This window comes from Eumetopias jubatus, unplaced genomic scaffold, assembly GCF_037043125.1.
Source record: "Eumetopias jubatus isolate StellerSeaLion01/CBP00866 unplaced genomic scaffold, mEumJub1_p1.0 scaffold_1, whole genome shotgun sequence".
NCBI lineage: Eukaryota > Metazoa > Chordata > Mammalia > Carnivora > Otariidae > Eumetopias > Eumetopias jubatus.
In genome coordinates, this window is record NW_028274807.1 from 153,926,974 (window position 1) to 153,939,230 (window position 12,257).

General features: G+C 43.6%; 1 protein-coding gene and 1 pseudogene across 1 annotated transcript; one reads left to right on the forward strand and one right to left on the reverse strand.

Annotated features, from left to right (window-relative positions):
- The first annotated feature begins 302 nt into the window (after positions 1–302).
- Positions 303–4,996, forward strand: CCR4 (C-C motif chemokine receptor 4). Its single transcript, XM_028107220.1, has 2 exons — positions 303–440; positions 2,503–4,996. Exon 2 carries the CDS (start codon positions 2,550–2,552, stop codon positions 3,630–3,632), a length of 1,083 nt encoding a protein of 360 aa, XP_027963021.1. The 5' UTR covers positions 303–440; positions 2,503–2,549; the 3' UTR covers positions 3,633–4,996.
- Positions 4,997–10,559: 5,563 nt separating this feature from the next.
- Positions 10,560–11,963, reverse strand: LOC114212254 (E3 ubiquitin-protein ligase RNF138-like; annotated as a pseudogene).
- Between the last annotated feature and the right edge of the window lie 294 nt (positions 11,964–12,257).

Consider the following 12,257-nt stretch of genomic DNA (forward strand, 5'->3'; position numbering starts at 1 on the left):
CATCGTGGTTGCCCACCACCGCACGACCTCCGGAGGCAAACAACAGACAGCCCGCTGATCCAGAACATAAAGATCATTTCTACTGCAGGTAGCCGGCCAAAGGCAATTTTTTAAATTAGAAATCCAGCAAATAAATGTTTAAAAATCAAGAAGTTTCTCTTTTAAAAGAAAACTTACTTCATTTTCCTCTTTAATCTAGGAGAGAGCAAACCTTCCTAGCTTTCAGTTTGGGGAAATGAGTGACTCTTAGTCACTCGTTTTCTGCTTCTTACTTCTGTCAAAAAAACCCACTTGAACTCAGCATAGATGGGTGAGGGATAGAGCTGGTGCTCACAGGAAGCCACGCGCCCTTCAAAGGCACCTTTCTTAGCGCTGTGCTTCTCGAGCAAGCCTGGCACTGGCTCACGGACCTTCCTCAGAACCACTGTCAGAAAAGCAAGGTAAGTGGGGACGGGGCCATTCCCAGGGCCTCAGACCACACACTGCTCTCTAGACACTGGACAGGTGTGTGGACTTTGGAAATGCTGTAAGCTGGCCCACCACCCACCTAGTCCCAACACTCAGGCATCTCGAGCACTCTGGGGCTCCCAGCTGGCTCTTATCTTGGAGCTCACACACCATCTACTACTCACATCCTCCGAGCCCTCATCTGAGGGGCATTCGTAGATGCAGGGCTCTCTCCCTGTGCACCTCTGGCCCAAGTCCACATGCTCAGAATACACACATAATTTTTATCAAACATCCACATTTTTCTGTTTCTTGCTTCTATCAAGACTCCCAGGTCAAGAAAGCAAATAAGGCTGATTCCCACCATTTGCCAGCTGTGTTTCCTTTTTTTGTTCTCCTGATAATTTCCTAACTCCTCAGCTTCGTCTGTTCCTTAATTTTTCACTGGCAAAATGGTGGAGAGAGACCAGGATTGCTATTTATTTAATTAGAATTGATAATCATTTTACAACATTGTTTCAGGGGCTCTGCGATGCCCCACGTCTTCAGTATCTGTTTGCAGGAGGAAACACAAATCTCTATCTTGCGAAACCAAATGTAGTTTGTCGTTTGAGTGTTTGGGCTTGTGGTGGTGAGGGTGGCAGGGGGGAGATGTGAATTACCAAACAGTGTTGTAATAAGGAACACAGGCATTAAGAAGGAAGCAAGAGGAAGTAGCTTTGAGTCACAAAGCCCTTCATCCCTGAATTGCTCTGATTCACACGTGAACATGTGAAGGTTTAAGAAGGTTTTAACTTTAAGAAGGTTTTAACCTCTTCACTTGCCCATTTAGATAGGAAATAAGGGCGGTTGGGAGATAGAGGGATTTCATTTCTGGCCGTGAGGTGCCTTTTTGAGGTCTGTCAGCCTCATTCCCTCTGTGATAGGATTCCGTACACAGGACTGATTTTTGCAGGCAGTTTTGATGAAAGGACCAAAAAGTTCCCTCAAGTTACTATCCGAGTACTGCGAAATGATCTGAGTGCTGCCACCTTCAGAAGGGCCTTAGCATCAGACTGGCCCAGAAGGAGCCTGGAAGGCCAGGCATGTTCCCATCTAAGATGGTGTTCTAGAATGAACAGGGGACCTGGCGGTGTGTGCCAGAGACAACTTGCACCAACTCAAGACTGCTAAGATTCAGGAATTTTGTGAGGTTGGTTGGTAGCTGGAATTTTGCTGTGGTGCAAATATCTGCACCACAGAAACCAGCAAACACCATAGATCAGAGCCCCCTACCACCCCATAAGCTCCTACCGGGACTTGGGGCCCAAAGAAAAGTTCTGCGTATAGCCGTGTGGCCTCATTTAACCTCTTGGAAGCTTTTATGAGTCATCTGCACCACGGTTCAGTATGCTTGTTTGGCTTAGAGCGCCCAATTTTTGTTGGGAGGGTGGTGGGGGAGAGGAGCATGGGGGTAGGATTAAATGCACAGTACCAGGGAGCATACTTTGAAATCTATGTGTCAAGGTTGCAGGAGGAATTAGAATTTTTATATAAAGGCAGGTGACCAATCTTCTAGCCCAATGATTATCTAAGCAATTACTGAGTTCTGGGAGCTATAATCTGAAGGGGAAACATGCGTAGATTTTTCATCTTTTTGTTTTTTCTTTTGCTTTTATGTCACAAAGGTGGTTCTGGGTGTAGGACTGTTGGAAATCTCAACTGGCTTGCAAATGATTCAGTAACCGCAGACTACTGTTTAGAAATGCATCCTTGAAAACGCCTCCTCAAGAAGGAGGTTTTTCTGTCCCCAGTTACAAATGAGAGAACGGAAGCTCCCCTCAGAGGGATAGGAAAGGGGCAGGGCTGGAACGTGGAATCTGCTAAACTCCCAAGGGCAGGGTTCTTCTATTTGGCTGCACTGCCCTGTGGGGAATGGAGCCCTTCAACTTGGGAAAGTTGAGAAGGGTGTGTGATGATCCAGGGCAAAATATTAAGCAACTATGCTCTGTATTCAGCACCACTTTGATTTGGTTTTGTTCTTACAGAAATCTTGTTTGCTCTTCCCCTCATTAGCTTCTGGTTGGGCTCAGACCTGAGTCAAGGTGCTGGTAGATTTGAAAATGAACCCCACGGATATAGCAGACACCACCCTGGATGAAAGCATCTATAGCAATTACTATCTCTACGAAAACATCCCCAAGCCTTGCACCAAAGAAGGCATCAAGGCGTTTGGGGAGCTCTTCTTGCCCCCTCTCTACTCCCTGGTCTTTCTGTTTGGTCTCTTTGGAAATTCTGTGGTGGTTGTCGTCCTGTTCAAGTACAAGAGGCTCAAGTCCATGACGGATGTGTACCTGCTCAACCTTGCCATCTCGGACCTGCTCTTCGTGCTCTCCCTCCCTTTCTGGGGCTACTATGCTGCAGACCAGTGGGTTTTTGGACTAGGTCTCTGCAAGATTATTTCCTGGATGTACTTGGTGGGCTTTTACAGTGGCATCTTCTTCATCATGCTCATGAGCATCGACAGATACCTGGCGATTGTGCATGCGGTGTTTTCCTTGAGAGCGAGGACCCTGACTTATGGGGTTATCACCAGCTTGGCCACGTGGTCCGTGGCTGTCCTGGCCTCCCTTCCAGGCCTTTTATTCAGCACCTGTTATACTGAGCACAACCATACCTACTGCAAAACCGAGTACTCTCTCAACTCTACGAGGTGGAAGGTGCTGAGCTCCCTGGAGATCAACATTCTTGGACTGGTGGTTCCCTTGGGCACCATGCTGTTCTGCTACTCCATGATCATCAGGACATTGCAGCACTGCAAAAACGAGAAGAAGAGCAAAGCGGTGAGGATGGTCTTTGCTGTGGTGGCCCTCTTCCTGGGGTTCTGGGCACCTTACAATGTGGTGCTCTTCCTGGAGACACTGGTGGAACTGGAGGTCCTTCAGGACTGCAACTTTGAAAGGCACTTGGACTACGCCCTTCAGGCCACAGAGACCCTGGCTTTTGTCCACTGCTGCCTCAATCCAGTCATCTACTTTTTCCTAGGGGAGAAATTCCGCAAGTACATCGTACAGCTCTTCAAAACCTGCAGGGGGCCATTCATGCTCTGCCAATACTGCAGGGTCCTCCAACTCTACCCGCCAGACACTCCCAGCTCATCCTACACGCAGTCCACGGGGGATCACGATCTCCATGATGCTCTGTAGAAAATGAAGAGGCAAAAGATGGAGTCAAGCGTCCCGCGTCAAGAGCTTAAAATTGTATTATAGTAAGAGTTCCTGAGCAAGTGGCAGGAAGAAGACTTACATCCACAGCCGAGCGCGGGCTTTTCACCCCGCAGTCAGCTTTTCCTCTTGCCACAGGCAAGTTCAGTGCAGCAAGAGCTCAAGGGGGCTGCGGCAGCCCTCCTGTCTCCTGGCCTGCCCGCAGGGATGAGTAAACCGAAGGAGAGCGCTAAGCAGCATTTCAGTGAGGCTATCCATAATCCTGTAAGGGAAGGACCATTCATTCCCTTCTAACTCGAACTGATTGCGTTCTCCAGGAGGAACTGTGGAGGATTGACTGGTGCAATCAATTGCTACTCCTTGCTGCTCGCTGTGAAAAATGGGCCCTTTTAATGAACTTCTAGCTTTTGTGGAACAATACAGAAAACTTTGGCATGCCGTCCTAGGGCTTTTCTAATAATATATCTGAAGCATGGTGTATTCCCGGAAGCCGGGTGTACTCAGAAACAAATAGCGAAGTAATGAACCTGGATCTTGAGTCTTTCATTTTAAAGGATGATCTGTTAATGGAAGCCAAACTTTTGATGCTGATTACAAGTGTAAGGATGTGAAGGCATTAGCATTGTCTGATTTCCAAACGTGAAATACAAGGCATTAAAAGATCCAAACACATTTGTGGAGATTCAAACACACTTTCATATGCTTGTGAGAATGTTTTGTTTTTATTATAACAGATGAATATTCAAATTTCACAAATAATATGTAGGTGCAGATACATTTATTTAGGGTCTCTTATTCATGTACAGAGCCTTCAAAACTAAAAATAACAAGGTCTAATGAAGTATGACAATGCTTCCTTAATAAGTTTGAAGTACCTGCCATCAAGCAAGGCAAGAATAATCAACTAACAGTTATTACTGATGTGGCATAAACTGGACCGTCAAAAAATTATGAAGTTGTGAAAAATGTCATCCTGTCTTTTAAAATATTGGCCTCCTTTTTAACTGTTGGATGACTCAAAATTTCAGTCATTTCTTACAGGTCATAATCATTAATTGTTTGACACCATTAAAATAAATCTCTGTTCTTACAGCCTTAATTAATCAGAATTAAGTAGAGACTTTAATCAAGTCGGGAGAGACCTGTAATCCCTCTCCCCAAAAAACTTGTCTTGCAAACTATTAACTGAGTTATCTGTTTCAAATGCTTCTGTAAGTTTACACATTATTACATGCTCTACATTTATAAAGGATGCATTTCCAAAAAGTTGGTTTTCAGAGAAGTGATTTTAGAAGGGTAAGTGGGTGTTGCCTTTATAGACAAAAATAAACTTGTATATAGCCTCACAGAGCCTTTTTTTCCTGATCCTGTTCGTATTTGGTTTCCTTTTTTTTTTAATTTAATTTATTTATTTGTGAGAGATAGCATGAGCAGAGGGAGAGGGAGAAACAGATTCCCTGTGGAGCAGGGAGCTGGTCGTGGGACTTGATCTCACTACCCAGGATCACCACGGGGAGCCCAAGGCAAACGCTTAACAAACTGAGCCACCCAGGCGCCCTGTGTTCCGTTTCCTGATGGGCTGCGATACCAGCTGATGTGGCTGTGGCGCCCTGGGCTGGCAGCAAGAGGAACCAGAGGGCAACCTGTCAAGGCGGCCACGTGGGGTGGGGGGGTGGCGCCATGGGCAGCAGTGGCCAGGAGGCTGGGGTGCCTGGCAGGGAGGGCTAGGCTGGGTTCACGGGCAGTTTCCCTAGAAAACCTCCCTTTGTGGGGCCCGCCCCGCCCGGCCTGCAAATCCTAGCTCTGCACTCCCGTGTGAGCCTGAACACATTACTTTCAGCCTCAGTTTCCCCTCATCTGTAACGTGGAATATATTCCAGGGTGATGGAAAGAAAGATGATTATTCCCTGATAGAGCTTGTAATGGTATTCATTTAATCACAGCAAGAGGGAAATTTTAGGGCCCCGAGAGACAGATGGGCTGAAGGGGTTTCACTGTCCCTTTGTCCCTCTGAGCACACAGCCGTAGACAGGGTGGGGTGCAGTCTGCCCGCTGCCATCCCTCGTCCTGAGGGGGGCGTCATCCATCACCTCAAGACCCTCAGGCCTTCCCTTGTCCCAAAGCTCAGGCGAATTCCCTCAGGATGGGGAATTTGGAAGCTCCAGTGACACCCCAACATGACCCTCTCAGAACACTGACAAGAAAGTTTCTTCCCATTCAGCACCAGAAACATGAAAAGCCAGCGCGATTTCTACACAAAGGTAGTACTGCAAAGGTGAGGTTAACTCTCCGTTCTGAGACGCTGGACCCATCCCTTCCTCGTGGCAATGTGCCCAGCTTCTGGGGAACACGGACTCAGTGCAGTTTGTTTAAGAACAACCGTCGTGGTGGTTACGCAACATGGTGAACGTACTACGTGCCGCTGAATTGCACGTTTTTAAATGATTAGTTTGATAGCCTGTGAAGTTTACCTCAACAAGAACGCTGGGCAATAGCCCTGTGTGTATCTGTCCCATAGTAGGCACTCAAATTCATGTCATCTTTCTGGAAGAAGAAAAAAATACAGGGTGTTGGCAAATGGTCCTCATACCCTTCGGGAGGATTTCCTTGAGAAACTCTCTTCACAGTTTGGAACATTGGCTGCAATTAGTTCCAATTGGTTGAATGTCTGTTTTGTGCTAAGCAGGATGCCGGTTATGGGGAGACTAACAAGATAAAGGAGGAAGCTTGTGGAATTTACAACCTGCTAAAGGGAAAACACAAACACGAGATCAACTCGAATGCAAGCAGGACAGATAGGACAACAGAGCAACAAACACAATGCTTTGGGACTTCCGAGGAAGGAGAAATGAATTCAATTTCCAATTTCAGCATACAATAGCTTTTTTTTTTAAGATTTTATTTATTTATTTATTTGAGAGAGAGAGAGAGAGAGAGAATGGGAGATAGAGAGCACGAGAGGGAAGAGGGTCAGAGGGAGAAGCAGACTCCCCGCTGAGCAGGGAGCCCGATGCGGGACTCGATCCCGGGACTCCAGGATCATGACCTGAGCCGAAGGCAGTCGCTTAACCAACTGAGCCACCTAGGCGCCCCAGCACACAATAGCTTTTAAAAAGACTGTGATTTTGATGAACGGAAAGGGGGAAGGACATTCGAGGCTGATGGAAAGGCAAGTGGTGTTAAGAGCATACTGTGTGGTCGGGGTGGAGGGGTGGGGGTGGGGTGCGGAGTGGTTTGGGTAGTTAAAAGAGAATATGTGGAGGGGTGGGCAGCAGCAAAATAAATACTTGCCCTCTTGCCTTAATTTGGGACAACTTTGACAGGCCCTTCCAATTCCAAGCGCCCCGCCCCGTACAATTAGCTGGGGCATCTGTTGCGGCCACACGCTAATGCAATTTTTCCTGTTGTTCCAGTCTTGCCTCCTTCACGCCCTCATAGGTATTCCCAGGACGACTCCCCATTCAATTTCCTGTATGCTAATCTCAGAGTCTCAGAGGCTGTTTTCAGGAACCCCAGTCTAAAACGAGGACTTCAGGATCACACAGGGGCAAGGGATCCCCTAATACAAATGGAAATTGATCCCTAGGTGTGGGGAAATGAAAAGGCATAATCTCTGCCCCGGGGATGTCCTTCATTCATTGCTGCCTGGCCATCAACCCCGTCTGACTCTTGGTTCCTACGCTTCCATTTGTCCATTGTACTTTTGCTCCCATAATTTGCCTGCCTCATTCCCAGAGGCATCTCTCTTTCCACTACTGTAGTGGTCATGGACCATTTCTACCTTTGCTTGTGCTATAGCCTCCGACATCCTATATTCTGTACCCATCGGTGACTTCCTGCACTCAAATGAACCAGACACAAGCTCCACCCATTTTTTGTGGTCACGATACTTTACTCCTTAAAAGCTTATAATGGCTCCAAATTCCCCTTTCAGAAAAACAGAAATCCACCAAGTGCTTTCATATACTGAAACTCAACTGAGCTTCATTGTAAAGTAGATAAGGTTGGGCTTACCCCAAGAAACTGAGGTTCAGGGGAAATAATATTCTAATCATGAATTAAACTAACTCCAACAGTAACCACTACCTAACTGCCTAGCAAAATGCCTAGCACAAAGCAGTTGTTCAATTATTTTCTAGTGAATGAGTGAATTTCCTTATCTTTTAATTAAGCCCTCTATACTGGCAATTCAAGTTTCCATTTCACTACACAAAGTTCAGCAGTCCTCTCTCCAAAATCCCCACTATGTTTCTAATAAAACTTTGTGTGATAGAGTTCAAAGATTGATTGAATTGCCTCCTAGTTCCAGAAATCAGTGGGTGTTCTTTGGGTCAAAAATTACTTCATTTAAACTTTTGCTATGAGCACAGTTGCAGAAGTCTGCATTTTCGCCTTCTCTAAGACCTATAAAATAACAGCAAGAAGAATGAATTAAAAAGCCCACAAACTCCATTTTTAAAAATTCTTTTTAAGTAGGCTCCACACCCAGGGTGGGGCTCGAACTCATGACCCTGAGATCAAGAGTCACATGTTCTACCGACTGAGCCAGCCAGGTGCCCCACAAATTCCATTTTCAGTGAAACTTGGAGAGAGATTTTTCAGACTTCAAAATATTTGTAAGGGCGACTAAAAGCAGCCACTCTCAGGCAAGAATTATGGGGGAGAAGGTGAAGAGAAGGGCAGTCCAAGGGGCGGCGGGACAGACTTCATACAGCCTGCAAACACCTGTTTCCTGAGGGAGGGGCGCACCATGAAGATCAGGAGCTGCTGACAACCCACAGCTAGTCACTGAGAAAAATAATACTATCATCAGGATAGGATAGAAGTGTAGGAATATACTATTTTATTACCATGACCCAATATATCGACCTCAGTTCAAAATGCTTCCTGGGGCACTCCAGAGGTAGTCCAGCTAAAAACGGAAGGAAAGAAAGCCTGCTCTCACTTCTACCAAACATCACACTGAATATGCCAGCTCCATGCTCTAAGAGAAAGAAACCAGTCATATAAAAAGTGGTAAAGGGGGAAATTTGACAAAATACCTGCACAGTACCTTTCAAAACTGAATGTCATCAAAAACAAGGGAAGTCTAAGAAATTGTCACAGGCAAGAGGAGCCTAAAGAGAGAAGACAACTAAATGAATTAGTTCTGGAACAGAAAAGGACATTAGCTAAAAACTAAGGAAATCTGAATAAAGTATGGGCATTAGTTAATAATAATGTATCAATATTGGTTCATTAAATATAACACAGGGAAATTGCATGTGGAGTGTATGGGAACTGTTTGTACTTTCTTCATGATTTTTTGTAAACTTAACACTGTTCTAAGATATAAAATGTATTTTTAAATTGGAAAAGAAAAGACAAAGTATCTCCAGTTGTAATGATAGTATTGAATAACTGGAAAACTCAAGAGAATCACCGGAAAGAACTATTATGAATAACAAGATAATTAAGTGAGTTAATAGGGGAAAATGCTAATACATAAAACTCAATTATATTTATATTTACAAATAACTACTAGTTAGAAGATGTGATGGAAAACCAGACCTGCATTTTGAAAGAGAATAGAAAAAAAAATCCTAATTAAGATACATATTATAGGGGCGCCTGGGTGGCTCAGTCGTTAAGCGTTTGCCTTTGGCTCAGGTCACGGTCCCAGGGTCTTGGGATCGAGTCCCACATCGGGCTCCCTGCTCGGAGGGAAGCCTGCTTCTCCCTCTCCCACTCCCCCTGCTTGTGTCCCCTCTCTCACTGTCTCTCTCTCTGTCAAATAAATAAACAAAATCTTAAAAAAAAGATACATATGATATATATGAAATATATAGGAAATAGATATAAATATATGAAAAACCCCCACTTTAAAGCACTATTGCTGAACACCAAAATGATGTGGATGAAAAGGCCTAGATGCTCTTTTGCAAGAAGACTCAATGTTATAAAAATGTCAGATCTTCCTAAATTAAATGATTAAATCCAACGTTATTCTTCAAGACACATCAGTGGTTCTTTAAAAAGAACTACATACACTGATTTAAAAGCTCTTGTGAAAAATGAACAAAAAATGAACACTCTGAAACGAAGAGCAATAAGGATGTCTATATTATAAATTACTATGTATATTAAATTAATTAGTTAATTGAAATAGTATGGCAATGGACCAGACAATTGAGTGGAACAGAATGGGAAATCTAGTATTAGATCAAAACATACATGGGAATTTAGCATATATTAAAGATGGCATTTTAAATCAAATGGGGGATACAATAAATTTCTTATTTAAGGAGTGAGCCAAATGGACTATCATCTGAGGAAAAAAGTTAAGTTTGATTCTTACAGCACACCATACATAAACTTCAAAAATATATTTAAATGTAAAAGTTGGAACAATAAAAGTTCTAATAGAAAAAAACAGGAGAATTTCCTCATAATTTCAGCATGGGCAAGGCCTTTCTCAAATTCAGAAGCCTTAAAGAAAAGATTAATAAATTCAACTATGTGAATATAAAAATATGCATAACACAAACATCACCAAAAGAGAAATCAGAAGACAAATAACAAACTGGGGAAAATGTTTATATGCAATTGAACATTTTCTCTAATAACTAAGTGGCACACACATGTTTATGCCATTATTCTCAGTACTTTTCTATATGGTTGAAATATTTAATAATAAAAAATTAATTACTGTGTATCCATACTACAGAATGTGATGCTATTAAAAAGAATGCTTTCCAGCTAGATACCTATTATCATGCAGAAATGTCCATGATGTATTAACAGCATTTTATTTTATTTTTTAAACTGAATTACTAATAGACACATTGTGTTATTGAAAGGTGACTTCATGTGGTTTTCCCCTTAAAGACAGTACTTGCAGGCACAAAGACGTTGAGATGTCTATAGCCTTCAGATGTTAACTTGAAAAGTTTGGTATTAGCTTTCCTTATCTAGCTGAGGATTCACAAATTCTCCATAATCAAACTGACATCTTTGATAGATGACTAACAAAATTTTTAGTGAATTTTTGAAAAAGATTTTATTCATTTATTTATTTGAGAGAGAGAGAGAGAGAGAGAGAGAGAGAGAAAGAATGCGAGCAGGGGGAGGAGCAGAGGGAGGGGAATAAGCAGATTCCTCGCTGAGCCCAGAGCCCGAGGCAGGTGTCTATCCCAGGACCCCGAGATCATGACCTGAGCCGAAATCAAGGGTTGGATGCTTAACTGACTGAGCCACCTGGGCGCCCCAGCTAACGAAATTTTTAGTAATCTGGCTAGGACCTCCCCAAGGAAGAGACACACAAATAGGACCCATTACAGGAGTGATCTGGAATAGGTGATTAGTTACAGTGATCCAGTAAAAGCTGTCTGGTAAAGTGTGATTCTTGACAAAAGGGACCCTTAAAGGTGGGATGCCCGGAACTTGTATTCTTGGGGCGCCTGGGTGGCTCAGTTGGTTAAGCATTGGACTCTTGATCTTGGCTCAGGTCTTGATCTCAGGGTTGAGTTCAAGCCCTGTGTTGGGCGCCATGTAGAGCCTGCTTAAAAAAACAAACAAAAAAAACTCATTAGGGGTGCCTGACTGACTCAGTCATTTGATCATGCAACTCTTGATCTCAGGAGTCACGAGTTCAAGGCCCATGTTGGACATGGAGCCTACTTAAAAGAAAAAAAAGAACTTGAATTCTTTTGTTAAGTTTTTGTGTTATCAGATGTAGATCTTTCACTCCTATTACTGTTCCCTACTGAATCTTGAGAGATTTAAAATTTTGGAATGATAGAGGAAACACCATATTCATCTTGATACTTCTTACAAGATTTGTAATGATGTCTCGTGGTAGAAATTTTTTTTTAAGATTGTATTTATTTATTTGACAGAGAGAGAGAGAGACATGGTGAGAGAGGGAACACAAGCAGGGGGAGTGGGAGAGGGAGAAGCAGGCTTCCCGCGGAGCAGGGAGCCCGATGCTCAGGTCATTATCCCAGGGTCCTGGGATAATGACCTGAGCCGAAGGCAGACGCTTAGCGACTGAGCCACCCAGGCGCCCCTCATGTGGTAGAATTTAATCTGTTTTACACAGCATCTGCAACTACCGGAAAACTTCCTCACGATAATTTCAAGGTCTAAGGCCCCTCTCTCTCTTCTAGTCACACTTCCACGACAGAGGGGACAATGTATTCCGCTTTCTCTCATTGCAGTCAGGCTGGGTCCTCATGGGCGTTTTGAGCATCTCCTGACAGGGTAGTAAAAATCATCTTCGGTGTGGGATGTGGCTGTGGAGAGCTCCTTGGCCACGGCGGTGGACGCATTGGGGGATCAGGTGATGGTAGCATTAGACACTCAATGAGAACTATTAACAGCATTTTAGAAACCTGGAAGGATAAACCTTAAACTTAACCCCCAAAATGTTAGTCATTAAAAAAATCTTTTCTGGATTTATCGAACTATTACTGATGTTAGCCATTTCATATGAGGAAGAATGATGCTTTATACATTCCAGGCTTCTTTATTTCTTTAAACAAACATGGATTACTTTCATAATCTGCCAAAACAGTAGAAATATTTCCATTTTAGAAAAGAAAAAAAAGGAGATCTTCGTGATTATGG

Excerpts from the sequence above, each read along its gene's own strand:
- CCR4 (XM_028107220.1), top strand. The coding sequence starts at position 2,550 with ATGAACCCCACGGATATAGCAGACACCACCCTGGATGAAAGCATCTAT.